A 25256-nucleotide genomic window follows, 5' to 3' on the forward strand; every position below is an offset into this window, starting at 1 on the left:
AGTGCCAGTTAGAAGTACCTTTGGAAAGTGCCATTGGTGCTAACCACGTTTAGTATACCTGCCAAAAGAGGTCATCTGTGCCATGAATTAAGGGCAGGGGGGGGGATTTTCATGTGATGGGAGGGAAGGGAGGAAGAAAGAGGGACCTTGTGAACCTCTGAGGCACTCCAATCCCCTAGCCTGGATTACAAGAGTGCATAGCAAGTCTTCTTTCTATGAGCATTTTTTAAAGTAAAGCAGGGAAAATGCCAACTATGAAATATTGCATACCAACACAATCCTTTTTATTCCAGTGTAATTTCTTCCCAGGTGGACAAACACATTCATAATTTCCCATTGTGTTCAGGCACCCATATTCACAGCTCCCATTGTTGATGCTGCATTCATCGATATCTGAAAGAATATTGAAATGAATTAATGTTATATTGAGATGATGTACTATAATATACATGAACGATACTGGAAAAGTAACATATGCTACCTGTGGGTATCCCCTCACATGATACATCACCTTGGGAGTCTTTCAAATTAAATGCCTGTTTATGCTATCGAAAATTTCTGTAACATGCTCTTTTACCTGGGCAACCTCACAATAAAGGGAACAGCTGCACGGTCCATTTTGACTTTTTCAAAATTGGTGTTAACTGTCAGGATTTTCCTCAAAAAAGTGCTGAGCTCAAGACACTTCATCAATTCCCATGTTCCTTTATTGGGAGCTGTGAACTTTAAATGTATCTGAAATTGGTTTATGTTGATAGTGGAGCCATGCTCATGGGCTTCTGCTTGGCAAAGATAAATTTTAAGAAAGGAGTTTGACATCTCAGTGGAAAAAGCCTTAAACCTTATATGAGCCCCTCAACTCACCATAAAATATCTCAGTCAGGTTTTTTTTATTATGGCTCACAAGCCATACAGAAGGAGAAAAAAAAAACAAGAAGAAAACCCAGTTATATGAATACCAAGAATACTCTTTCAACATAAATCATCAGTCTAATACAACTGACAGTCTAGCAAAAACATTAATAACACCATCTCTGCCCATATTTCCATTGCAGAGTATAGAAACTTCCTACAGATACAGTAGTTTTCTATTCATCCATGTCAATATAATTCTCAGAGTCTGCTGCTCAGAAAAACAGGATTTTTTAATCAGCCGACAGAGGTTCCAATAATTCAAGGTGTGTCTGTAATGTAAAATCTACAATGGAATAGCACATAAACCAGAGATCCTATTGAGTTATTAGAGCAGGGATAGATGGAATATTTTTGTATCTTCCTATCATCAGTGTAGATGGTAGCACATTAAATCTACCTCTCATGAAAGCTTGGCAGACAGTCGTATCTTGGGATGGTTAATATTGATAGATAACATGCATATTGATGTGGGATCATTGGTGCCAAACTAAATAGAAGAACACACTCCATTGTTTGACCAATGTTTCTTGAAAATCCATATCCATACCCTTTATGTGGTCAATAATTGCTAGAGTAGCTTTACTTAGCTCCATGGATTGTAAAATAAGGGGAAAGACTGAAACAGGTCCACTTCTTGTGGGTTAAGCCAAGCTGAAATGTAAGAATTTGTCATTAGACTGTTTAATCACCAAGGAACAGAAACGGACCCTACATCTAAGGACTGTTGGCCAAACCAGATTTATAAGTATGGTTTGAGAGCCATGCATGATACACACCTAGGCACTTTGAGAACTGTTCTCAAAATTTTAGATTATATTAATTCAATAGAAGAAGTAACTGCTTGTAGACAAACTGGTGCTGCATATAAAATCTGATTTCAGAATCAGAATCAATTTATAGGTATGTATTGTTGAAGGCTTTCACGGCCGGAGAACGATGGTTGTTGTGGGTTTTCCGGGCTGTATTGCCGTGGTCTTGGCATTGTAGTTCCTGACGTTTCGCCAGCAGCTGTGGCTGGCATCTTCAGAGGTGTAGCACCAAAAGACAGAGATCTCTCAGTGTCACAGTGTCACACATCTTTTCCACACTGTGACACTGAGAGATCTCTGTCTTTTGGTGCTACACCTCTGAAGATGCCAGCCACAGCTGCTGGCGAAACGTCAGGAACTACAATGCCAAGACCACGGCAATACAGCCCAGAAAACCCACAACAACCAATTTATAGGTAGTTACAAAATTACAAAAATCCCACTAAATGAAATACAGTACAGATTTACCAATACACAAAGAGAGATCAACTAAAACAAAAGTTAATTAGAACCAAAATTGAATATGCTGACTACAGATTCAGGTAACATCCTCTTTCTTTAGTGTTAGATCTTATCATAATAGCAATGGTGAAGAGTAAAACTCTATACGTTACATGTACATCAGTATTAGAAAGCAGAAATATAATTTTCTCAGCGTCTGTATATGAGGCTAGACAAGATAAAATTCCTGCCAAAAACTTAGGGTCAGAATATACGGAGCAAAAGAGGATATAATGAGGTAAATCCTCTAATGAGCGAGAGCCACAAATACAGCCTTTGTGCAATGAGTTTGAGAATAGTGACTGAACAATATTGCTGAGGGCATAAATTGGCATAAATTGCTGAGGGCATAAATTGGAACTGCAATAAAGTAATGGACACTCCAAGGTTATGTTTGGAAATGTTAACAACATATGGAGTTTGAAAGTGATCAAATTTAATATATTTAAACCACAGTACTGCTTTTGAGTTTAGAATTAAAGAGTGATCAATCAATCATTGGAGTTAAAAATCCAGTCCCTAAGTTGGGGATAGGTAGCTGGTGATCTTATAAGATAGTCAGGGTTAGAGTACCTTAAAAATATCATTAAGGCTGAAGATCATTGGTCAACAAAATATTAAAAGATTGTTGACTAAGTGAATCATGTCGAAGATTTTTGTTCTTTAACCAATATTTTATAATGGTCAAATGCACCCAAGCTCTACAGGAGGCAATACCAGATTCAGCTCTCAACAAGGCCATGGGAGCCTCCGTGAGGAGAGCTAGGATATGTCTTAAGAATTTATTCTGAACTTCAATACTAGATAGATTTCTCTCACTCCATCCCCAAACTTTAACTCCATAAAGGAGATGGCCAATGACTTTGCTCTGAAATAATGTAAAAACTGGGTCAATAAGGTGTCTACTCTTTGAACAGTAGAAACTCAAAACAGACCCTATCATTCTTAGCGCTGAAGATTTTACCATTGCCAAATGAGGTTCCAGTTTAAGGTCTCTCTAAATGTAACACCAAGATATTTAAAGGAATTGCATTGATTAATAGGGTTACCATGGATACTCCAGGAGGACAATTTTGCCCTTTTCCTAAAGACTATTACTTTTGTCTTTTCAAAGTTGATATTAAGAGTTTCTTCCTTGCAATAAAGCCCTAATTGATGTAATAATAATAACCTTCATAGACCAATTTTGGTCTGAGAGATTAATACCATATTGTCTTCATAGAGCAAGATAAAGATTTTTTGTTGACCCAGAGAAGGGGGAACAAAATGGGGAGCCGGATAAATTCTCAATTATATTATTAATATACAAATTAAATAGTAAAGGGGCCAGCACACATTCCTGCTTCACACCCTTACCAATAACGATTCTATCTGTTAGCGAGCCAGAAGTTCCAATTCTAATTTGGGTGGAAGTGCCGCTGTGTAATTCCTGTAGTAAAAAAAGTAAACGTATTCAAGCCTGTCAACTTTACCCACAGGCAGAATCTATCGATAGAATCAAATGCTGTGGCCAAATTGATGAATGCTGCATATAAAGCCTTCAAATGACCATGAATAACCAAATATGCCAATTGATAGTGTTTGGCAATGGTCGGTAGTCCCTAGGCCCTTTCTAAAACCTACTTGAACTGGGTGAATAATGTGCTTCTGAGCTATTCTGTCTTCTAGGTTAGAAAGCAAGCATTTGCGATTTAATTTAGCCGCAATATCAAGCAAACTTCTGGGTCTGTAATTTTGTGGAATTGATCTGTCCCCTTTTTTATGAATGGGAACAATAATGCTTCATTTCCAACCAGAGGGAATTAAACCTGTGTCAAACCTGATTTACAATCTTAGTGGTAAATAATAGGAGGAGACAGGGGATATACTATGCATCTGCCATAAAAAGGAATTTCATGATCGCTCCAATTTCCCTTTTAGCCTTTGCTACCATTGATTCAATATGCAATTTCCTTCATAATTCTTCATCAAAAATAACCCCTATTTATATTAAATAATCATTGAGTTGTAAGGGCCTTACACATCATATAGTCCAACCCCCTAACCAATGCAAGAACAGCCTAAAGCATCCCCGACAAGTACAGTTGGATCATTTTGAAAAGTAAATTAGGTTTTATATAGTACAAATCAATTAATGGACATACAGTAAAATATGTAAGCAGAGTTACTCCAGTCTAAGCCCATTGACTTCAATGGGCTTAAATTAGAGTAACTCTTTTTAGGATTTCACTGATAAAGTGAACAAGTGAAAAATTTGCCACTTGAGAAACCGCATATTAATGAAAAGTGAATATAAACTAGATTAACTGTTCCCATCCCCAACCTAAAGTTTGTATGGCAGAGAAATGAATGTTATTAGGAAAAACGTTGAAAATATTTCGGAACACATCAAAATTAATTTAAATGAGCATGCAATCCAGAGCGGGCAGGAATATGTGTGGCATTCTGTATGGCTGTCTAATAAAGAGACTGTCCTTTATGTTGGAAGAGAAGGACTTAACGCTGTCTCTTAGCCTCAGACTCCAGAAGGGTATTATAGAGAGACAGAGAGATCAGGACGTCTGTATCCCTTTCTACTGCTCTGCTGCTGTCCTTTGATGTTTAGATGGCTACTCTCAGGGGACCTGTCCTTCCTTCTGGTCCTTCACTGTCTCTCTTCTCCATTTTCCCTCCAATATAGAAAAAACTGATTAAGTTGTATTTCCTGGAAGTAGGCAAGTATAACACCTACTTTCTGTATCTCCTCAGTTGGGGCCGACATATCAGGAGAGAAAGCTGAGATTGACAGAGCTCTGTAAATAAGTTGTTACCATAAAGTTTAAAGTTTGTTCAAAGACTGTGTGTGTGTTGAATATAAAAATAGAGAGATAACACACTTTAAAACACGGTGGCAATACTGACTGAATCCAAGGTGGAAGACTGGCAAGCAATCTGTGAGTACACCTATAAAAAGGGAAAAAAGAAAGGGAAAATGGATGTCTGAAACCACCAGGGACATTGAACCTCCAAGCCTTGAACTTAGCCCAGGCATGGAAGACCTGGAAAGAGGAATTTAATTTGTATGTGGATATTGATATGGCAGATAGGAGAAGGATGTGAAAGTGAAACTGTTTTCATACCTTATTGGAGAAAAAGGGAGGGAAGTAAGGTAAACATTGTGTGCAAATATTCCCCAAGCACAGTGTAATTTGATTACAATATTGGCCTGTTTTGATGCCTATTGCAACTCCAGAAAGAAAGAAACGGTAAAAAGGTACAATTTTTTTTACCCATAATCAAGCAATGGAGGAAGGCATTAATGAGTATTGCACATATTTCAAAATACTTGCAGCCAGCTGCAACTTTGGAGATACACAACAACAACAACATTCGATTTATATACTGCCCTTCAGGACAACTTAATCCCCTCTCAGAGTGGTTTACAAAGCATGTTATTATTTTTTTTTTTTGAAAAATTTTTATTGGGTTAGAATCCATTATTTCCACATTTACATTCAATTTTCCCCAATTTTTTCATCTCTAACCCCCTCCCTTTCCCCCCCTTTTTGTTGACTTCCAACAGCTTTCCAACCCTTTGTCCCCTTTCCCTTACTTTTATTAGCTTCCTCTATCTAAAACAAATATATATTCTCCATTATTCTAAGCAGTACATCCTTAACTATTTTTAACATTATATGCCCAAACTGTAAGCCTTTGTTTCCATCTTAGATAAACAATTTATCCCAATTTTTCAATTTCAGGTATTTCTATATATCATAAACCATATAGATCATACATTCATTTATATCAAACAATTTGACTTATTCTCTATATATATTACTCATTCTATCTTTTTATAATAGTTCTATATATCTCTCCTCACGTAGTCAATCAATTTGACCCATCTATATCTTCAGACATTCAGTTTGGTACAAAACTTGTCAGAAAAAAAAAAAGAAAATATTGTTAGTTAATCGCTCCTTATATTTAGTCCTTATAATTAATTATTTTCTCTATGTTCTGTTTGTTAACCTATATATATCTATATATATGTCAATCTATTAATCTGACTGCTTATTAATTCACATTTATCTCTTCTCCCCCCGGTAAAGTCTCCCCCCTCTACTTCAATACTTCAGTAGTTCTCAAACTGCCACAGTTTTCCTCCCACCTCCCATTTCTTCTCCAGGTATTGTTTCAGCTTCTCCCAGTCTGTGTTGAACTGCCCTGAGTCCAGATCTCTCAATTTTCTTGTCATCTTGTCCATTTCAGCCATATACAGCAATTTGTAAGTCCAATCTTCAATAGTTGGCACTTCTTGTACTTTCCATTTTTGCGCATACAAGAGTCTAGCTGCTGCTGTCATATAAAATATCAACGTCCTGTGTTGGGCTGGAATTCCCTCCATTCCCAAGTTCAGTAGCAGGAGTTCTGGGTTCTTATTAATTTGAAATTGTAAAATTTCACTCATTTCTCTTATTATTTCCCCCCAGTACTGCCTGGCTACCTCACACGACCACCACATATGATAGAGGGAGCCCTCATGCTTCTTACATTTCCAGCATTTATTAGAAGTATTCGAATTCCCTAGCGCAATCTTCTTTGGTGTCATGTACCAACGATAGATCATTTTATAAATGTTCTCTTTGATATTAATACATGTCGTTGTCTTCATTGTAGTTTTCCACAAGTATTCCCATGCCTCCATTGTTATTTCTTTATTAAAGTTTATAGCCCATTTCACCATTTGTGTTTTAACTATCTCATCCTCGGTATACCACTTCAACAGTACTTGGTATACCTTGGATATTCTTTTCTTATCTTCTTTAAGAAGGGTCTGCTCTAGTTCCGAATTCTCTATTCGTATACCTCCCTTTACAGAGTCCGAATTATATAAGTCTCTGATCTGTCTATACTGGAACCAATCGTAGTTAGGTGATAGTTCCTCTTGTGTCTTTATTCTAAGTTTGGATGCTTCAGTTTTAGTTATTTCTTTATACGTTAAACATTGTTGTTCATTATCAACAGCTCTCGGGTCTATCACCTCATATGGAACCACCCACAAAGGGGTTCCTTCTTGTAGATAAATTCTGTACTTCTTCCAGATTATGTATAGACTTCTCCGAACAAAGTGATGCAGGAACATCGAGTTGACCTTTACTTTGTCATGCCATAAATATGCGTGCCATCCAAATATTTTTTTATATCCCTCTAGGGCTAATAGTTTCTTGTTCTTTAATGTCATCCATTCTTTCAACCAAACTAGGCAGATTGCATCATGATAAAGTCTCAGATTGGGCAGTTGCATTCCGCCTCTTTCCTTTGCATCTTGTAAAACTTTCACTTTCACTCGAGGCTTCTTGCCTGCCCAAACAAAATCTGATATTTTCCTCTGCCATTTTTCAAATTGTTTGGAGTCTCTGATGATTGGTATTGTCTGTAGCAAAAACATTACTCTTGGTAACACATTCATCTTAACTGCTGCAATCCTGCCCAACCATGACAAATTCAATCTATTCCATTTAATCAAGTCTCTCTCTATCTGAGTCCATAGTTTTTCATAATTGTTTTTGAATAGATCTATGTTCTTTGCAGTTAATTCGACTCCCAAATATTTCACTTTACTTGTTACTTCACAATCCGTTGTTTCCATTAACAATTGTTGTTTCTGCTTAGTCATATTTTTGCATAATATCTTTGACTTCTTTTTGTTAATGAAGAAACCTGCCAAGTCTCCAAACTCCTTGATCTTATCTATCACTCTTGGCATGTTCTCCAATGGGTCCTCTACAATTAACATTATGTCATCCGCAAATGCTCTGACCTTGTATGAATAGTCCTTTATTTTTATTCCACGAATTTCATCATCTTGACGTATTTGTATCATCAGAATCTCCAATACTAAAATGAACAACAATGGAGATAACGGGCAACCTTGTCTTGTTCCTTTACTTATCGTCAATTTCTTGGTCAATTCATCATTCACCACAATTGCTGCAGTCTGGTCTCTATAAATTTCCTTAATTGCTCTGATGAATCTTTCTCCCAATTGTAGCTTTTCCATAGTGGCAAACATAAAGTCCCAGTTTAAATTGTCAAACGCTTTTTCAGCGTCAACAAAGAAGAAACCAACCTCTTTGTCACAACGCTTGTCATAATATTCAATAGCATTGATCACTGTCCTTAAGTTGTCTCTTATTTGTCTGTCTGGCAAAAAGCCTGCTTGTTCCTCCTCTATGACTTCCGAGAGCCACCCCTTCAATCTCTCCGCCAATATCTTCGCAAAAATTTTGTAGTCATTGTTGAGTAGCGATATAGGTCTATAATTTTTCACATTAGTCAGGTCTTGGCCCTCTTTTGGGATCAATGATATATTCGCTTCACTCCAAGTTTCTGGAATCCTTTGATCCCTTAAAACCCCATTCATCACCTCTTTTAGGAATGGTGCCAGTTCATTAGCCATTGTCTTATAGAATTTAGCCGTAAGTCCATCTGGCCCTGGCGCCGTTCCTAGATTTGCAGATTGTATTGCCTTACTTATTTCCTCGTCAGTTACTTCACTATTCAACTTATTTCTCCAAGCTTCCGAGATTTCTGGAAGTTTGGTTTTCTCCAAATATGACGCTATTGATTCTTTGTTTACTTCTTTTTTATTATACAGCTTAGCGTAAAATTTATAAAAGGCTCTACTAATGGTAGCCTGCTCCAAATACGTTTTGTTATCTTCGCAAATTTTATTTATTATCTTCTTTTCCCTTTTCTTCTTCAATTGCCATGCCAGGTACTTCCCAGGTTTATTAGCACCCTCAAACGCTTTTTGATTCAGTCTTTTGAGATTCCACTCCAATTCTTTATTGCTCATTGCTGTTAGCTGTTCTTGAAGTATTTTAATTTCCTGGTATACCTTCTTTTTCCCTGGTCTCTTTTTTAGCTGTATTTCTTTGGCTTTTATTTTCTCCTCAATCTCTTGTCTTTTCTCCTCTTTCTTCTTTCTTGCTCTACCATTTAAGTCCATTAGTATGCCCCTTACAACCGCCTTGTAAGCATCCCAAACTTTATTGGTTGGTACTTCTTTATTCACGTTGTATTGTATAAAAAACTTTGTCTCTCTTCTCAGTATTTCCATATTCTCTCTTTCCTGTAACAAGTCCTCATTTATTCTCCATGCTTTCCTTTTTCTCTTTTTTCCAAATTTCCACATAATTGGGTTGTGATCTGAGCCTACCATAGGCATTATTTCTACCTCCTTAGTCCATAATGCTAAGTCTTTTGAGGCCCAGATCATATCAATTCTTGATAATGTAGAATGCCTTGCAGAATAAAAGGTAAACTGTCTGCTTTTAGGATATTCTCTCCTCCATACATCTTCAAGAGTCTCTTGTTGAATCAACTCAAAAAAAAGCTTTGGTAATAGTCCTCTTTTCTTTTGTGCCGTTGTAGTCTTTTTGTCTAGTTCCAAGTCTGTCACTCCATTGAAGTCTCCAGCAAGAATTATCTGGTCGTATGCAAGATCGTCTAAATGCTTCCTTAAATCCTCAAAGAAGCTTTCTTTTGCACCGTTAGGTGCATAAAGTCCGACTACCAACACTCTCTTTGAATTCCAAATACATTCCACTGCTACAAATCTAGCTTCCACATCTCTCATAACAAATTTTGGCTGTAGCTCCTCTTTTATGTACAACACCACTCCTCTTTTTTTCTTGTTGGAGGCCGCTACATATTCTTTGCCCAATTTTCCAGATTTTAAATATTTTACATCCTGCTTTCTGATATGGGTCTCTTGCAAACAAACAATGTCACATTTTTGTTTTAGTAGCCAGTGAAAAGTATTTTTCCTCTTATTCGGTGAGTTTAGTCCATTTACATTCCAAGATAATACTTTACACTCCATACTCATGATCTTGTTGGTAAGTCTTTTTCATTGTCCTTAATAAATCGCTCCATCTCTCGCTCAGATCTGATGCGTTTTTTGGCCCCTCCAAACTCAAAGGACACTCCTTCCGGTAACTCCTATCTGTACCTGATTTTCATGTCCTTCAAAATCTGAATTAGCACTTTATATTTTTTCCGGTCCAGTAACACTGATCTGGGCAGTTCCTTCATTATAATAATCGTCTTGCCATCAATCTCCAATGGATCTTGAAACTGTTTTGTCACAATCCTCTCTTTCATATTTCGTGTTGTAAACTGCACAATCACATCTCTTGGTAGTTTCCTCTGGGTTGCTATTCTCGAATTCACACGGTATGCCACATCTAGGATAGCCACAACTTCCTCCTCCTCCTTCCCCAGGTACTCAGCCAACACCTCAGTCATCTGTTCTTGCGCTGACTTTCCTTCCACTTCTGGCAAGCCACGAAAACGTAGCTGCTTCTCCATATGTTTAGTTTCTGCAACTGACATTCTCCCCTTCACCAATCTCATCTCTGTTTGTTGCGTGTCTGCTAAATTCTCCATCGCGTCTTCTACTGTTTTAACTCTCTGCTGCGTTCCTTGTAATTCATTTCGTATTGTTTCCATACCTTTTTTCACTTCTGACAGCTCCGATTTTACTGTCTGTGTAACCTCTTTAACCTCTTTTATCAGCTCCAATTTCGTGTCCTTAAGTTCTTTAATCATATCTAAAAGTTTTTTGTCCAGGTTTTTATCCAGGTTTTCTATTGCCGATTGCCACTCTTTTTTTGACATTGTGGGGCTTGCTTTAGCTCGCTCCCACGAATCCGCTCTCTTCCTTAACTCCGTGGCGTAAAATTTAACGTTTTTCTATTTTAAATGTCCCGGTCTTCTTATAGAAATTAAGTTTTAAAGAGTCCAAAATGTCGGGCGTCTTTTCTCTATGGTTTCTCTATGATTTTGTAATCCAAGATGGCCTACTTCCTCTTCCGCTGAAGCCGCGACCCTTCCCCTTTCAAAAATGGCGATTCCCTACTTCCTGCCCTCCAGCAAGGGCCGCTTCTCTCCAGCCACTCTATTGTTATTACGCACTTCCTGTCTCCCGTCTTCCCACAGCAGATCTCGCGATGGTGTCTTTTTCTCACAGCTCCAAAGCCACAGGTATTCAAAACAATAGTCCCATTTCTTTAATAACTTCTTTAAACTTAGTCTCTTTTTAAATTCGATTCCTGCCGAGTCTTCCCCTCCTTTTCACTAGTCTGTTGCAGTTTAAAAATCTACTTTTTTTCCTCTCTGTTTTTATCAATCTGTCCCGTCTCAGAAGATAATGATCTTTACCTTCTCTTCACTTTTCTCGGGTTGTAATCGCTGTTTCGATTTTAAGTTCTCCTCTCAGCTTCTTCCCCCAATCGATGCTTGGGTATGTAGGTCTTATGCCAGCCGAATTGGCCCCAAAACTGCCGCAGAGATTATAGCCGACCCGTCGCAAGGTGGGACCTCAAGGATCGGGGGGAGACTCGTTGTGTAAAGCCCCCCCTCGTCCGAGATCTAGCTCACCCTAGGGTCTTGAGCGTTCTTTGCCTGCTCCCCGCCTGAGAGCAGTCGGCCGCGGGCTATTTTCACCCCGCCGGCCGGTTAAAACGGCAGTCCGGTCAGCTCCGCAAGTGGAGCTGCGTTAGACCTCCATGGATCCCAAACAGGAAGTCCCCACAAAGCATGTTATTATTATCTCCATAACAAAACACCCTGTGAGGTGGGTGGGGCTGAGAGAGCTCCTAGAAGCTGTGACTGACCCAAGGACACCCAGCTGACTACAAGTGGAGGAGTGGGGAATCAAACTCAGTTCTCCAGTGCTCTTAACCACTACACTAAACTGGCTCTCTGACACACAGCAGTAAAGAATTGAGCAGTAAACCACCGTAAATACTAAACATAGTGGAGAGGTTATATAGAAGTTAAATAAATAAAAATAAAATATATAACTGATAGAAGATAGAATAGTATGTGGCGTTCAGGACACATGAGTACGAGAATGATTGCTGAGGGAAGCTGATTTGACCTTAGAGAAAAGTTTGGAGATAAGTAGGGCTGCTGCATAGTCTAAAGACAGGACCAGAATCCTGGAGGAAGAGATACTGGAGCCAGCACATGAAGTCCAACAGAGAGAGAGAGGGAGAAACCAAACACAAGAACAACAGAGAGAGTCAAGCAAAGGCACAGACTGTAACCACTTCTGCACTGGGGACATAACTCCACCCTCTCCCAGAAGTCAAGCCGAAATGCATGGAATTGGCTTGTCTGGGTCATTGTCTGGGTTAGTATGGTGCCCTTCTTTAAAGTCTGCACTGTGTCAAAATGCATCGGGATCCATGAATGTTGCCACTTTTGTCACTGATACCATCATTGGTGACGTCACAGCATCACCCTTTCCCCTTTTTTTTGCCCATGTGCTGAACTGATGCATCACTGGAATGCTGGATAAACCTGTTTCCCAGATTTCTCCCTTTCTGCCTCTCTCTTTGTTGATCTTGACTGGCTGGTTGAGCTGCGTCCTCTTTTTTAAATTTTTAAAGCCAGAATTTCTAGAAGCCCTACCCGCCTCCCATTGCCCACAAACAAGCCTTGGTACCATTCTTTAAAAAAAAAAAAAGCTAAATTGATGCGTCAGTGGTTTTGAACACAAATGTTATGGACAAGAAGAAGTTGCTCTCAAAGTGTGGACTTTTCAGACTTGCAGGTGCTGATGGTGTGCGAGCCAGGCTCTTTAAAAAAATTCCTCTGAGCAGCTTGCAAAGTGCCTCAAACACCTTCAAACTTCTGCTATATCTCTCTCTGCAGTGCCTTCGGTGGGGATAATGGGGGGGGGAGGGACCGACAAACCAAAATGCTTGTTCAAAAGCTTTATTCAAAAAGCACAAATAACGGCTGTGTGTGTGTGGGGGGGGCAGAATAAGCAACAAAAAAGCAATGGGGAATCCTTCTCCTCCTGTGCACTTCGAAACCATCAGTGCATCAATCCAACGCTAGATTTAAAAAAAACAGATGGAAGAGGAAAGAGGAGCGGAGGGACAGAAAGGAGGGGAGAGTGAGTGGCTGGATTGACAGCAGTGGCCAATCACAATGAAGTGAGCTGGTGGAGAATGGGAGGGGGCAGAAGGGGATGGAACACTAAAAGACAGAACGAAGAGTGTACATGGGAAAACAGCAGACTGGGAAATTGATTTTTTTTAAAGAAGTAAGAGTATAAGTGCTCCTAGGAAAGCTGCAAAAAATGCATGATAGCCAGAATGACTTCTCATGGCAACAAATAGGGTGCAGATGGTCACAAAGAAATCGGCTGCAGTATGGGCACTAAACTGGCAAAACTGGCCCATGCAGAAGAGGTTTATAATAAGAGGCATGCCAGCAACCAGCAGAGATCACAGGAGGGGACAGGACTGGAGTCTATGCCACCTGCAGAAAGTAATGAATAAATATTGCAATACAGTCCATCTTTAAGGAAAAAAACAGGGTTGCACCTACCTGTAACTTGTTCATTGAGTGTTCTTCTGTGCAGGCACAGGGAACTGCGCATGCACAGGCTAGCCACGGACATATTAAAGCTCCAAAAGGCGCGAGACACTCACCCCGCCTTTTCGCATGCTTTTTTGAGTGGTCACGGCTATAAAAGGCAGGGCAAGTAGATCCCTCCCTCAATTCACTTGGCTGCTGGTGAAGAAGGAGAAATTAGCATATTTAAAGGGCACATGGCAGGGAAAGGAGGGAGGGATGTGTGCCTGCAGAGAAGAATACTTGATGAACAACAGTTACAGGTAGGTGCAATCCTGTTTTCATCTTTGTGTCTTCTGTGCAGTCCCACATGGGAGAGTAGTGAGCTAATTTACACAGGAGGCGGGCCTGTTGCTCATCATAATCGAAAAAACTTTTCAGGACTGCTTTGCTGACTGCAGCATCCCTTCTGGATTCTATGTCAATTGCATAATGTCTAATAAAAGTGGATGGCGTTGACCAAGCGGCCGCTTTGCATAAGTCCAAAAGTGGAACGCCTAAACTAAATGCTGATGAAGTAGATTGTGCTCTAGTAGAATGTGCCCTAATATTCAAAGGGCAGGGTTGTTTGGATTGTTTATAACACTCTTTAATGAGCCGTCATCAGTCAGTCAATCTTTATTACGGTCATAGACTGTAATATCATAATGAGCCATACCAACCAGTTGGAGATGGTTTGAGCAGTGGCCTTCTGTCCTTTTTCAGCTCCCCTGAAGGAGACAAATAGGTTAGAGTCCTTTCTGAAGGCAAAAGTCCTGTCCAGGAAAAAAACAGTGCACGTTTGATGTCCAGTGTGTGTAGGTGTCTATCAGCCTCCATAGATGGTGAAGGACAAAACACTGGCAGAGTGATGTCTTGGTTGAGGTGAAAAGCAGAAATTACCTTGGGACAGAACTGGAGGCTGGGGCAAAGAACCACTTTGTTTGCAAACATTCTGAAGAAAGGTGGATCGTACTTCAGTGCTTGCAGTTCACTCACCCTTTTAGCTAATGTTACGGCCACTAAGAAGGCCGTTTTAGCTATCAGGAATTTGAGAGGACAGGTAGCTAAAGGCTCAAAATGTTTATGCATGAGAATTGCTAAAACCAAAGACAAGCTTCACTGGGGAGTGGAGGATAAACATTAGCCAACCCCTTAAGGAAGGATTTGCATTCCGGCTGGAAGAAGAGGGACCTCCCCTTCACCCCATTATGTGAGGCCAAGATGGCCGATGAATTAGAGTCCCTGGTCCTTTAAGAGAATCAGATAGTTGAAGGGACTTCCGGTTGCATCGTGGTGAAGATCAGTTCAGCCTTGGAGGTGCTCTCCAGAGGTAAACTGAGCTGCCCCGTCAGGGAGATTTTTACATCTTAAACAGGCACCTGGAGGGTGCTTGTCAGCTGGGGATCAATTATTTGGTCACTTTTGTCAGTTACAGCTGATAGGCCAACAAGCTGGGAACGCTGGAATTGTGTAGTTAAAATTAGCAATCTTTCTGCTGCTTGAGATGTGATTTACATCTACATCTCAACATCTGATCTGTGAGTTTAATTGTCAAGAACTGCCAAGATAGGGACTCTACATCACTGTTACTCGAAAGAAGTTAAAAAAGGGGAAGGAGGAGGGAGTGAAACCCCCCTCCCCCCCTTTTTGGAGTGGCTTTCAGCTGAATAGAGATACATTTTTGCTTTTACTTTCCCTTTCCTTATGGATTAAATTTTTACCCTGAAATAGAGGAAGCATAGAGTTATCTACTCAGAAGATTTTGAAGTGGGTACAGCTTTTTGTTTTTTCTTCTCCTTGTTCTTTACTTAAACTTTCCCTTTTGGAGATTGAGGACCCATGGAGCCTTTTCTATGGGCTGTGTTAGATCGGTTGGAACATTAAGTGTCTGAACTGCTACTATATTTGTATACCCTGGGAGAAATCCTAGTTTCATTCCTTTTTTCTTTGGCTGGAATAAAAGAAGATTGTGAAAAGATTTGTGATTGAACGCTTTGGTTCTTACATTAGGAGGGATCTAGGATGGCATTTCCTTGCATGAGAAAGAAATATTATGGAGTGAAGACCTTCCTTTTGTGATCCTACACTGCCCCCTTCTGGACAATTTTTAAATTGGTAGAAATAATTTTTTCCTGTTCTATCTTTAAAATTGCCATGGATGGGGGTGAATTATGCTTTTGGTAACAATGGGGGAGATGAAATAACAGAAGTGGTTTAAATATTGAATATTTGAACACCTAATATTAATAACTGAAAGAGTGATGAAATAAGAATTAAGAGTTTAAGTTAATTGATGATAGGCTGACTAAAAATAATTGTGTGACATAAAGTGTTCCTATTTAGAGATAATAAGTAAGCAAGGGAAAAAAGTAGGTTCTTCATCTTCTGCTCCCCTCTCTTCTACACAGGCAAAATCAACCATGTTAATGACCAGTGAAATAGAGACAGAATTGCAGAAGAATTTGAAAACTATGTTTCAGACAAGTATGAAGAAAATTAATAGTACACCAGCTCAGGTGGTTGAACAAATGAAGAATTTAAATACAGAAGTGGTGGAACTTAAAGGGAAAATGAATAATTTCCAGACACAACTGGCTGAAAGTAAACACATAACTCAGGATATGGCTGAGCAAATTAAAGCAGTGGATATAAAGAGTGAGACAACCATGCAGAGTAGAAGAAGTAGCCTCTCAACAAGACACCACTTGGAAATCCTTAATGGGTTTAGAAATGGAAAGAGCTGCACACATGTTAAGATGTCAGAATGTAACAGAACATAGAGATGAAGATCTGAGGGTGGAATTGACTGAGACGCTGGCTGAGCTTTTGGAAGAAAACTCAGAGGAGATTGCCAGAGAAATCAATTTAATATATAGAGTTAACTCATTGTATGCAAATAAGAAAAATGTTCCAAGAAAAGTCCATATTAAATTCACAAGACGCACAACCAGAGACCGCATTCTGAGAACATTGTGTGATAAACCACTCAAGATTCAAGAGAAGGAGATAAGAGTCCTGAAAGAAGTTCCATGGAAAATAAGACAAAAACGGACAAAAACAGAAGTATATACCTCTAACTTCTAAATTAAATGAAGACTCAATCACTTTTTTAAAATTGACTCGATTCACAAGATGGAGAATTTTATGGAAAGATATGGAAGGAAATGTAAGCAAGTAGACAGCAGGAAAATGAGACCAAGGGCTGGAAAAGGAGCAGAGAAAGATGGAGAAACCTCAACACAAGATTACTCAACAGCATCAGAGGAAGAAGAAGGGTCCCCAAAGACAAAAACCTCAAGTTACAAACCAAAATCGCAGAGAGTGACAAGAAGAAATAAAGAAGATAGTAACAAAGAAAGCATATAATGGAGGGGAAACCTATAAAAATCTTTTCAATCAACATTAATGGACTAAACTCACCAGAAAAAAGGAAAAGTTTCAAACAATTAAAAATTCTGAATCCGGATGTTACCTGTCTGCAAGAAACACATGTAAGAAAGAAAGATCAGCATTATTTGACATGTAAAAAGCTTGGCGATACCTTTTTTACTGCAGATTCAATTAAGAAAAGAGGCATAGTAGCCTATGTTAAAAAAGACCTGAAACCAAATTTGATATATTTGGCTGAAGATGGAAGACTATTAATGGCTGAGATGGTTGGTGTGGATTTTCCGGGCTGTATTGCCGTGGTCTTGGCATTGTAGTTCCTGATGGAAATGTCACAGGAACTACAATGCCAAGACCACGGCAATACAGCCCGGAAAATCCACAACAATCATTGTTCTCTGGCCATGAAAGCCTTCGACAATAATGGCTGAGATGTTTATTAGAGAGAAGAAGATGCTACTGGTAATGATATATGCACCAAATAACCACCAGGAAATTTTTTTATCAGAATTTAAATGAAGTCTTGACAAGATTTGACTATATGGACATATACTTAATAGGAGATTTTAATGCGGTATTTGACCAAGACTTGGATAGGAAGACAACAAAGAAATGTAAGAATTCAAAAGGCTTTCTCCCAAGATCTGTTTTTAGATTGGCAGAATATAAATTGATTGATGCACGGAGACTAAGAAACCCAACAGGAAGAGACTGTACATTTTTTCAGACTGTCATAAGTCTTGGTCTACAGTAGATATGTGTTGGACCTCAAGAAGCCTAGTGTAAGAAGTTAGAGATGTTGATATACTTCCCAGAACACATGCGGATCATAATCCCTTATTACTGAAAACAGCAGATGTACCAGAGAGATTTAGATGGGAGATTAAATATACAACTGCTGAAGAATAAAAAATTTCTGCAAGATGTAAAGGAAGAAATGAAGCACCATCTCCATCAAAACATAAACCCGGAAACTCACTTGAATATAATTTGGGATGCAAGCAAAGCATACTGCAGAGGGCTGGCGATAAGGTATGCAGCAAAGCGAAGAAGGGAGAAGCAGCAACGATATAAAGAGATAATGGAAAACTCGGAAAAGAAAGAAAAAGATTTTTTAAAAGACCCCTCGAATGTAAACTTAAAAAGTAATATTAAGGTTTTGCAAAATCAAATAAATTTACTATTAATGGAAGAGACTGCACAAAACATTAAATTTGCTAAACAAAATTTTTTTGAACATGCAAATAAATCAGGGAGATGGTTAGCTTATAAACTTAGAAAGGAGAAAGAAAGGAGACTTATCCATAGTTTGTATGATGATACAAAGAGAGAAAAGACGTGAAAGGAAGAAATAAAGAAAGTGGTGGAAACCTTCTATAAACAACTATACAGTAAAGATGAAATCTCAGTAGAAATCCAAAAACAGTATCTACAGAAACAAAAGTTACCTAAGATATCAGAGGAAAAGAGGAAATGGTTGAATGATCTGTTCACAAGTGATGGAAATAGTGGAGGCAATACAGAAACAAAATAATGGGAAAACTCCTGGACCAGATGGACTTCCAGCAGAGTACTATAAAGCACTATATGTTATTATTTTGCCTTATAAAAATATGATTACCATAGCACTAGAAGAAACATCTCTGCCTGAAACATGAATGGAGGCAACGATTTCATTAATACATAAAGAAGGAACAGACATGAAGGAAATTAAGAACTACAGACCTATCTCCCTGCTCAATTGTGATTACAAAATATTTGCTACAATACTAGCTACAAGATTGAAAAAAGTATTACCTGATATAATACATCCGGATCAGACAGGTTTTCTTCCCAAAAGACAATTGAGAAACAATATTAGAATGGCTTTAAATTTATTGGAATATTATGAAGCTCATCTGGAAAAGTAAATGGCTATGGTGTTTTTGGATGCTGAAAAAGCTTTTGATAATGTTAATTGGCAATTCTTTATTGAACAAATGAAATAAATGGATTTTGGAACAGGATTTATAAAAGCTATTGAAGCTATATATAAGAAACAGAAGGCAAAAATAATTATTAATAATGAACTGACAGAAGCGATATCAATAGAAAAAGGAACAAGACAAGGCTGTCCTCTCTCACCATTAATATTTATCTTGATGCAGGAAATATTGGCAAGAACAGCAAGAAAAGACCCTGAAATAAATGGAACATCCATCAAAGGCCATAAATACAAACTACAAGCCCCATCGTAAGAATATGGGTTGAAGGAAATCCATGTGTAGCAACAAGCTGGGGGTTCTAAGGCTACTGAAGGTAAGAAGAACCCTTTGTGCCTGGTGATGATGATTCTTCATTACAGCACTTAGCCAGTACATTTACCATAGGAATTTGTGCCTGGTGTGTATTATTAAGAGGCTCGACTGAAATTAAGTCATTAACTGGTATGTTCTCATGTAGAAGGGCCTTTAGATGACGATTGGCCCATCTTACTGAGTTCCAAGGTAACATTTTGCTTCTATAGCTGTGAAGAGTCAGGCACGCTTTGCAAGACTGTAGCTTTAACAGAGCTTGTGCCTTCTCAGTTCGCGTCCACCAAGCCTTGCCCTTGTTAACACTCCTTTTTTGGAGAAGAGGCCGTTTTTCAGTCATGGACCCAACAGAGACTGCTTTAGCCTTAGTGTGCCATGACAATTTCTGGGTTAAGTTGAATAAGTTGGTCAATTTTACTTTCAGATATTTCCAGTCTTTCAAAAATAAGCCCCACAGTTTTCACTGTTAGTTGCATAGAATCAGAGAGCATATCATTAGGATTTCTGTTGTTAATGAGTCCAGAGTCTTTTACTGATATTTGGGGCCTGTAAGATTTAACTCCCTTCTCAGCTGCGCAATTAGTATCTTCTAAGTTTACAAGGGGAATGAAGTGATTAGAGGTTGGGAAGACAGATCAGTGGAGGTGAGCTCGGCATAAAAAAATCATCCATTTTGGTCTGTTTGCTTGGTAGGAGAGAGGAAACATCCTTTGCACCATGGGCTCTTTTTATTGTTCCCATCACTTGGAGGAAGCAACTCCCACAAACTCCGGCTGGTGAGAGGAGTCAAAACAAACCACTAACGACTGGCCAAGCTCTCAATGAGAGTATTTTAGCTTCAGTTAATAAGCCACAGCACTCTCAGCTGCAGGCTCTCAGAGCTAGCCCAGGCTGACTGTCGGAAAAGAAAAGCACACCAATGAACTAGAGCCACTAATCATTGTCTCAACGTCCTTGAGATTTAACGAGCAACTAAGCTCGACTCAGGCACTTACCTTACAGCTTGAAGAAAACAGGAGTATGAGCAGCATGCCAGTGCTACCACTTAAGACACCATCTTGACTCTTCATCAGGAAATCCATGTAAATGGACCATTCATAATTCTGGTCTTTGGACCGACTCAGGGCATCTTCTAGAGTGTTGTCTTCTCCCGCAATATAGATAGCTATAAGGGAGATCTGATATTGACTAGCCCATTCCCAAATCAGGTGGATTCTCAGGAGAGGGACAGAGAAACCGTGCCTCCCTGCTTGTTCAGATAATACATGGCAGTTGTGTTGTCCGTGAACATTCTTGCCCCTGACAAGGTATAGAAAGGCTTTCAGAGCAAACCGTATAGCCCTTAGTTCCAGAAGGTTGATGTGTAACTTTGACTTGTGTTGAGACTAGAGACTATTCACTTGACTGTCTCTGGAATAAACCCCCAACCCAACAGAGAAGTGTCTGTGTAGATGGAGAGGTGAATGGGGCTGGAACAGAATGGAGTCCCCACCATTAGGTTCCATTTGTTGTTCCACCAAGCCAGGGATCTTTGTACAATCCTCGGAACCGAAAACTGCTTCTACGGGTTCTGGTATTGTGGATGGAAAACCCTAACAAACCAATTTTGCAACAGCTAGAGCTGGAGTCTGTCACACGGAACTATCAATGTCAGAGAGGCCATAAAACCTAACAGTTTGGGGAGTTCTTTTACACGTTGGAGTCTGAAAAAGCACACTTTGTTCAGTTATTCGGAACCGAGTTATTCATTCCTTGGCGGGAAAGCCCAAGCTAGTATGGAGTCCAACACTGTACTGGTATCTTTCGGAACTGCATTGGAACTGAAGGTACTTTCTATAAGAAGCATGGATTGGGACATGGAAATATGTGTCCTTTAGATCCACAGTAACGAACCAACAGTGTTTTTCCAAAAGAGGCAAAACATCTTTTAATGATAACATTTGGAACTTTTTCTGAACCAGAAACATATTTACAAAGTGAAGATCTAAGATGGGCAAGAGCGCCCTGACTTTTTGTCTATCATAAAATAATGGGAGTAAACCCCCTCAGAACCGGGGGATGTCACCCTCTCTATAACCGGTTTCAGTAGTAGGCTCTGCACTTTGTTCACCAAAAGTGCTTGAGACAAGGGGAGGAGGGTTGGGCTGCGGAGGAATGTTCAGGGGAATGGATTTGAACTCTAGGGAGTAACCTTCCTGAACTACTGACAGTACCCAGAGTTCTTGGGTAATTTTCTCCCATGCACGTAGGGGCAAGGATTGACCAACCAGGAGGGGGAAAGATGGCTTGGCGTCAAAAACACTGGTGGTGCGTGACTGCTCTCTTGGGAAATTAGAACCCTCTTTAGACTTATGATGGTAGTATCTCCATCTGAGCTGATTGGAAGAAACGGTAGATGGAGCATGCTGCTGGTTCCGAGGTAGGTGTTGGTTAGGTTGAGACAGGAACTGATTGTACCTGGGGTTGTAATGAGGGTAGGGTCTAGGAGGGAACTGGTGTTTGTATGGAACAATCGGGGTAATCCCTAAGGACTAAGACTAAGGTAGGGCCCAATCTTGTCCCACAGGAACAGTTGGTATCTGGCCATAATGGCCTCATAATTACCAATATGGAAATTTAGGGCAGAAGAAGCATAAACCTTTCTCTCTAATATATCTAGCTTTCTGCCTTCTTTATCTGTAGGGGCAGAATGACCAGCATCTCGTGGGAGGACCTTGCTCTGTAAGATCTCCATAACAATGGAGTTAGCAGGAGGGTGAATGAACAGAAAACCAGCCCTGTCTTGCTTGGTTCTATATAAGTTGTCTAACTTTTTTGAAGTTGCTGGCGCAGATGCTGAAGTCAACCAAATGTCCTTCGTGACATCTATCATTCCCTGCATAATAGGGAATGCCACAGGGCCCGTTGCCTCAGAGTGGAGAACTTTGAAGACTGGATCTGGTGAAGTTGGAGCTGAACAAGTCACCTCAATCTCCAATGACCTTGCTATTCTGACTAGTTGTTCAGAGTAGAGGTGAATGTCCTCAGTGGGAGAAACAGCAGAGTCCTCTGTTATACATTCAGGAGGTGATGGCTCAGATGTGAAGTTGGAACCACAGTTGGAGCTGTCATCAGGATGCGTTGGTGGATCAAGTGTTGGTTCCGCAGCCCTGGTGTCTTTGGGAACCATTGGAAGAACTGAGGGTGGTCTCATCTTTGTGATCGAGGAGCAAGGATCCGGAGGGTAGTACTCATCATGAAGGAAGTAGTGAGGCAGCAGGTAAAGGCCCAGAGATATTTCAATTCTGGAGGCATAATAATGATAGGGCGACTCATAAGGGTATGGAACAACTGTGATTTTTAATGACCTCCATACAACTCTCGTGTCAGTCGGAGCCAAAGAAACTGCTTCCTTCTGTGTAGTTCGTATTGGAGAAGGCGCAAGTGGGGATAATGGCATTCCCAGTTTTGAGAGGTCTGGGATTTCACTGTTTAGTATAGCAGGAATGGAGGCTGAATGTTTCCTTGGAGTTGGAGAAGGAGTTCTTTGAACCACAGGTGGGCTGGAAGCTGCAGAGGTGGAAGGAACCAAAGCTGAAGATCACTTTTTCTTGTATGGCTTCAAAGTTGGGTGTGTTTCAGTATGCCTCAACTTGGCCTTTTTTGACAGTGGCTCAGAAGAAAACCGAGATGGGCCAGAATCGTTCTGAACCGACTGGTTTGTATTGATGGCACTTGTAGCCGAAGTAGAAGGAACCAACTGGTTCTTATTGTCGGCACTTTTAGCCGAAATTGGAGGTACTGAGGAGGCCTTTCTGGGCACTGTGGTCCTTTATTAGCAGCCTTTGAGATTTTGGAGTTGGAAACACCATGGATGGCTGACTTCCATAATGCTGCTTTTAGGCACGATGCCCTCTCATGCCTGGCTTTCGGCGTGAACTGTTTGCAGATACCATAGCGCAAGGTTATCGTTTGCCTCTCCTAGGCATGTTAGGCATTTATCGTGTCCATCGGACTGGGCCATCTTGGAACTACACTTGAGACACTTCTTGAAAAGTGCCTTCAAAGACATCTTTTCGCTTTCTATCTTCTTGCTCGGATTCAAAGAGGAGCTTGAAGCATGTCCTTTGGCGGCGGCTAAAGAAGAACTAAGAGAGGGATCCACTTGCCCTACCTTTTATAGTTGTGCCCACTCAAAAAAGCACACAAAAAGGTCGGACAAGCATCTCGCTGCTTTTTGAGCTTTGATATGTCTACAGCTGGCCTGCGCATGTGCAGTTCCCATGTGGGACTGCACAGAAGACACGACAAAGAACAAGAGATTGCACCAAAGACATGTCTTGAGAACAGATGAAACTTCCAGTGGCTATGTAATTAAGAGACTAGCAACAAAGCCCGTTTTTTCAAAAAGGCCCTAGAAAACCCAGGAACACTGTGGCACCCTCCAGAGGGATGGGCCGGCTTGCCTGGCCTGCCCCCTGCAGCAGCGCCCTTCAGAGGGCTGGGCTGGCTCTCCTGGCCTCCTCCCTGCGGTGCTCCTGTGCTGCCAGTACAGCTTGTCTTTTATATAGAAAATTTAGTACACCCTAAAGATTATGTCTAATATAATAAAGAAAATGGACGTAGCAATAGAGAAAAAACTGATCAAATTGTTGTTTCTGGGAGGAACCAGGAAGTAGACAAGTGTAACACCCACTTTTTGTATCTCTTAAGTCAGGGCCTGTGTAGGAGAGTACAAGACTGACAGAGCTCTGTTAATGTTAATGTCATAACGTTTAAAGTTTGTTCAAAGACTGAGTGTGTTTAATATAAACACAGAGATAACTAGGGATTCCAGATCTTCCAGTTGGGGGTGGGGATCTCCTGCTCCCACCCTCCACTTCCTGCCACCACTCACCTGGTTGGCTGGCAGAGAGGAAAGGTGGGCCTCTTGGGCACTGCCCCGAGAGTGCTCCCACGCTTCACAGTGGGCCCAAATCAGCCCACTACAAAGCATGTGCGTGCTCCCGCACCTGTGTGATTACATCACTTCCCAGAACTGACTTCATTGCATGGGAGCGTGCACTGTGCACACACAAGGAGCATTATGGGGGTGGCACGAAGATGAGTGCTGGGTCCCCAGCCACCGAGAGGGTAAAAGGACCTGGCAACCCCAGAGATAACACTCTTTGAAACAACCATGACAGCAGGATATGCTTCCGGCATCTCTCTCCATTCTAGCACAGCTAGTTCGATTACAATGCTATCTATCTTATTCTAATCTATACGATTCTGAATGGAGCTCCTTTAAATAAAGGTCTCGTACTGCTTTACTAAAAATAAAAGTAGGCTCCGTGAGATTCTTTGTTCCTCAGCAGCCAACACATGGTTCTGCTGTGCTGGGTGCATCTCTACAAATACTTTATGAGCGTATTAATGTCAGAGGTGAATTAGCTAGGACAATGGTACAAATCCTGGGCATTTCCCATCACCCTACAGTTCCTCATGATTAGAAATAAAATGTAAGAAAAGGCTGAGAGTTTTTAATAGCGGCTTTAATAGTGGCTTCTTATGTGGAAATGGACTGCTGAAGCTCTTCATGGGATGGAGGTAAGTAACGTCACCTGGCAAAAAACATGCAATTAAGCCTCTACTAAAGGGACAGGACATTTTTCTCCAAGCTGGTTGGCAACTACAGCTAAATGGTAATTCTTCTTCAGATATAATTAATTCTATCCTATAGCAAGTGCTAAGTGCTGATCTATGAAACGAAAGCTGCTGTTTGTCAGCCCTGATTCTGACTGTCTAGTTGATGCTTGGCTGTTTACCATCCTTGGCACAACTTGCTGTAATTTCCTACGAGCTTTTAGTTGATAATTACTGGCTTTTAGCACTGATCTGTGGTAACAACTGAGGAAAACAGTTGTATTAAGGAGCTCACTCCATGCAGAAAGGTGTCTCTATAGCCTTTTAAATCCTTATTTTCCAG

General features: G+C 40.3%; 1 protein-coding gene across 4 annotated transcripts in view; it reads right to left on the reverse strand.

Moving 5' to 3' along the window:
- SCUBE1 (signal peptide, CUB domain and EGF like domain containing 1) overlaps positions 1-25256 on the reverse strand; it is a 441848-nt gene that overhangs the window by 82995 nt on the left and 333597 nt on the right. For all 4 annotated transcript variants that reach the window (XM_055000435.1, XM_055000434.1, XM_055000433.1 and 1 more), the window contains one exon: positions 271-393. In XM_055000435.1, the coding sequence (XP_054856410.1) occupies positions 271-393 (123 nt within the window). The remainder of the gene's footprint in view (positions 1-270; positions 394-25256) is intronic.

Source organism: Eublepharis macularius, chromosome 16 (assembly GCF_028583425.1).
Source record: "Eublepharis macularius isolate TG4126 chromosome 16, MPM_Emac_v1.0, whole genome shotgun sequence".
Taxonomy (NCBI): domain Eukaryota; kingdom Metazoa; phylum Chordata; class Lepidosauria; order Squamata; family Eublepharidae; genus Eublepharis; species Eublepharis macularius.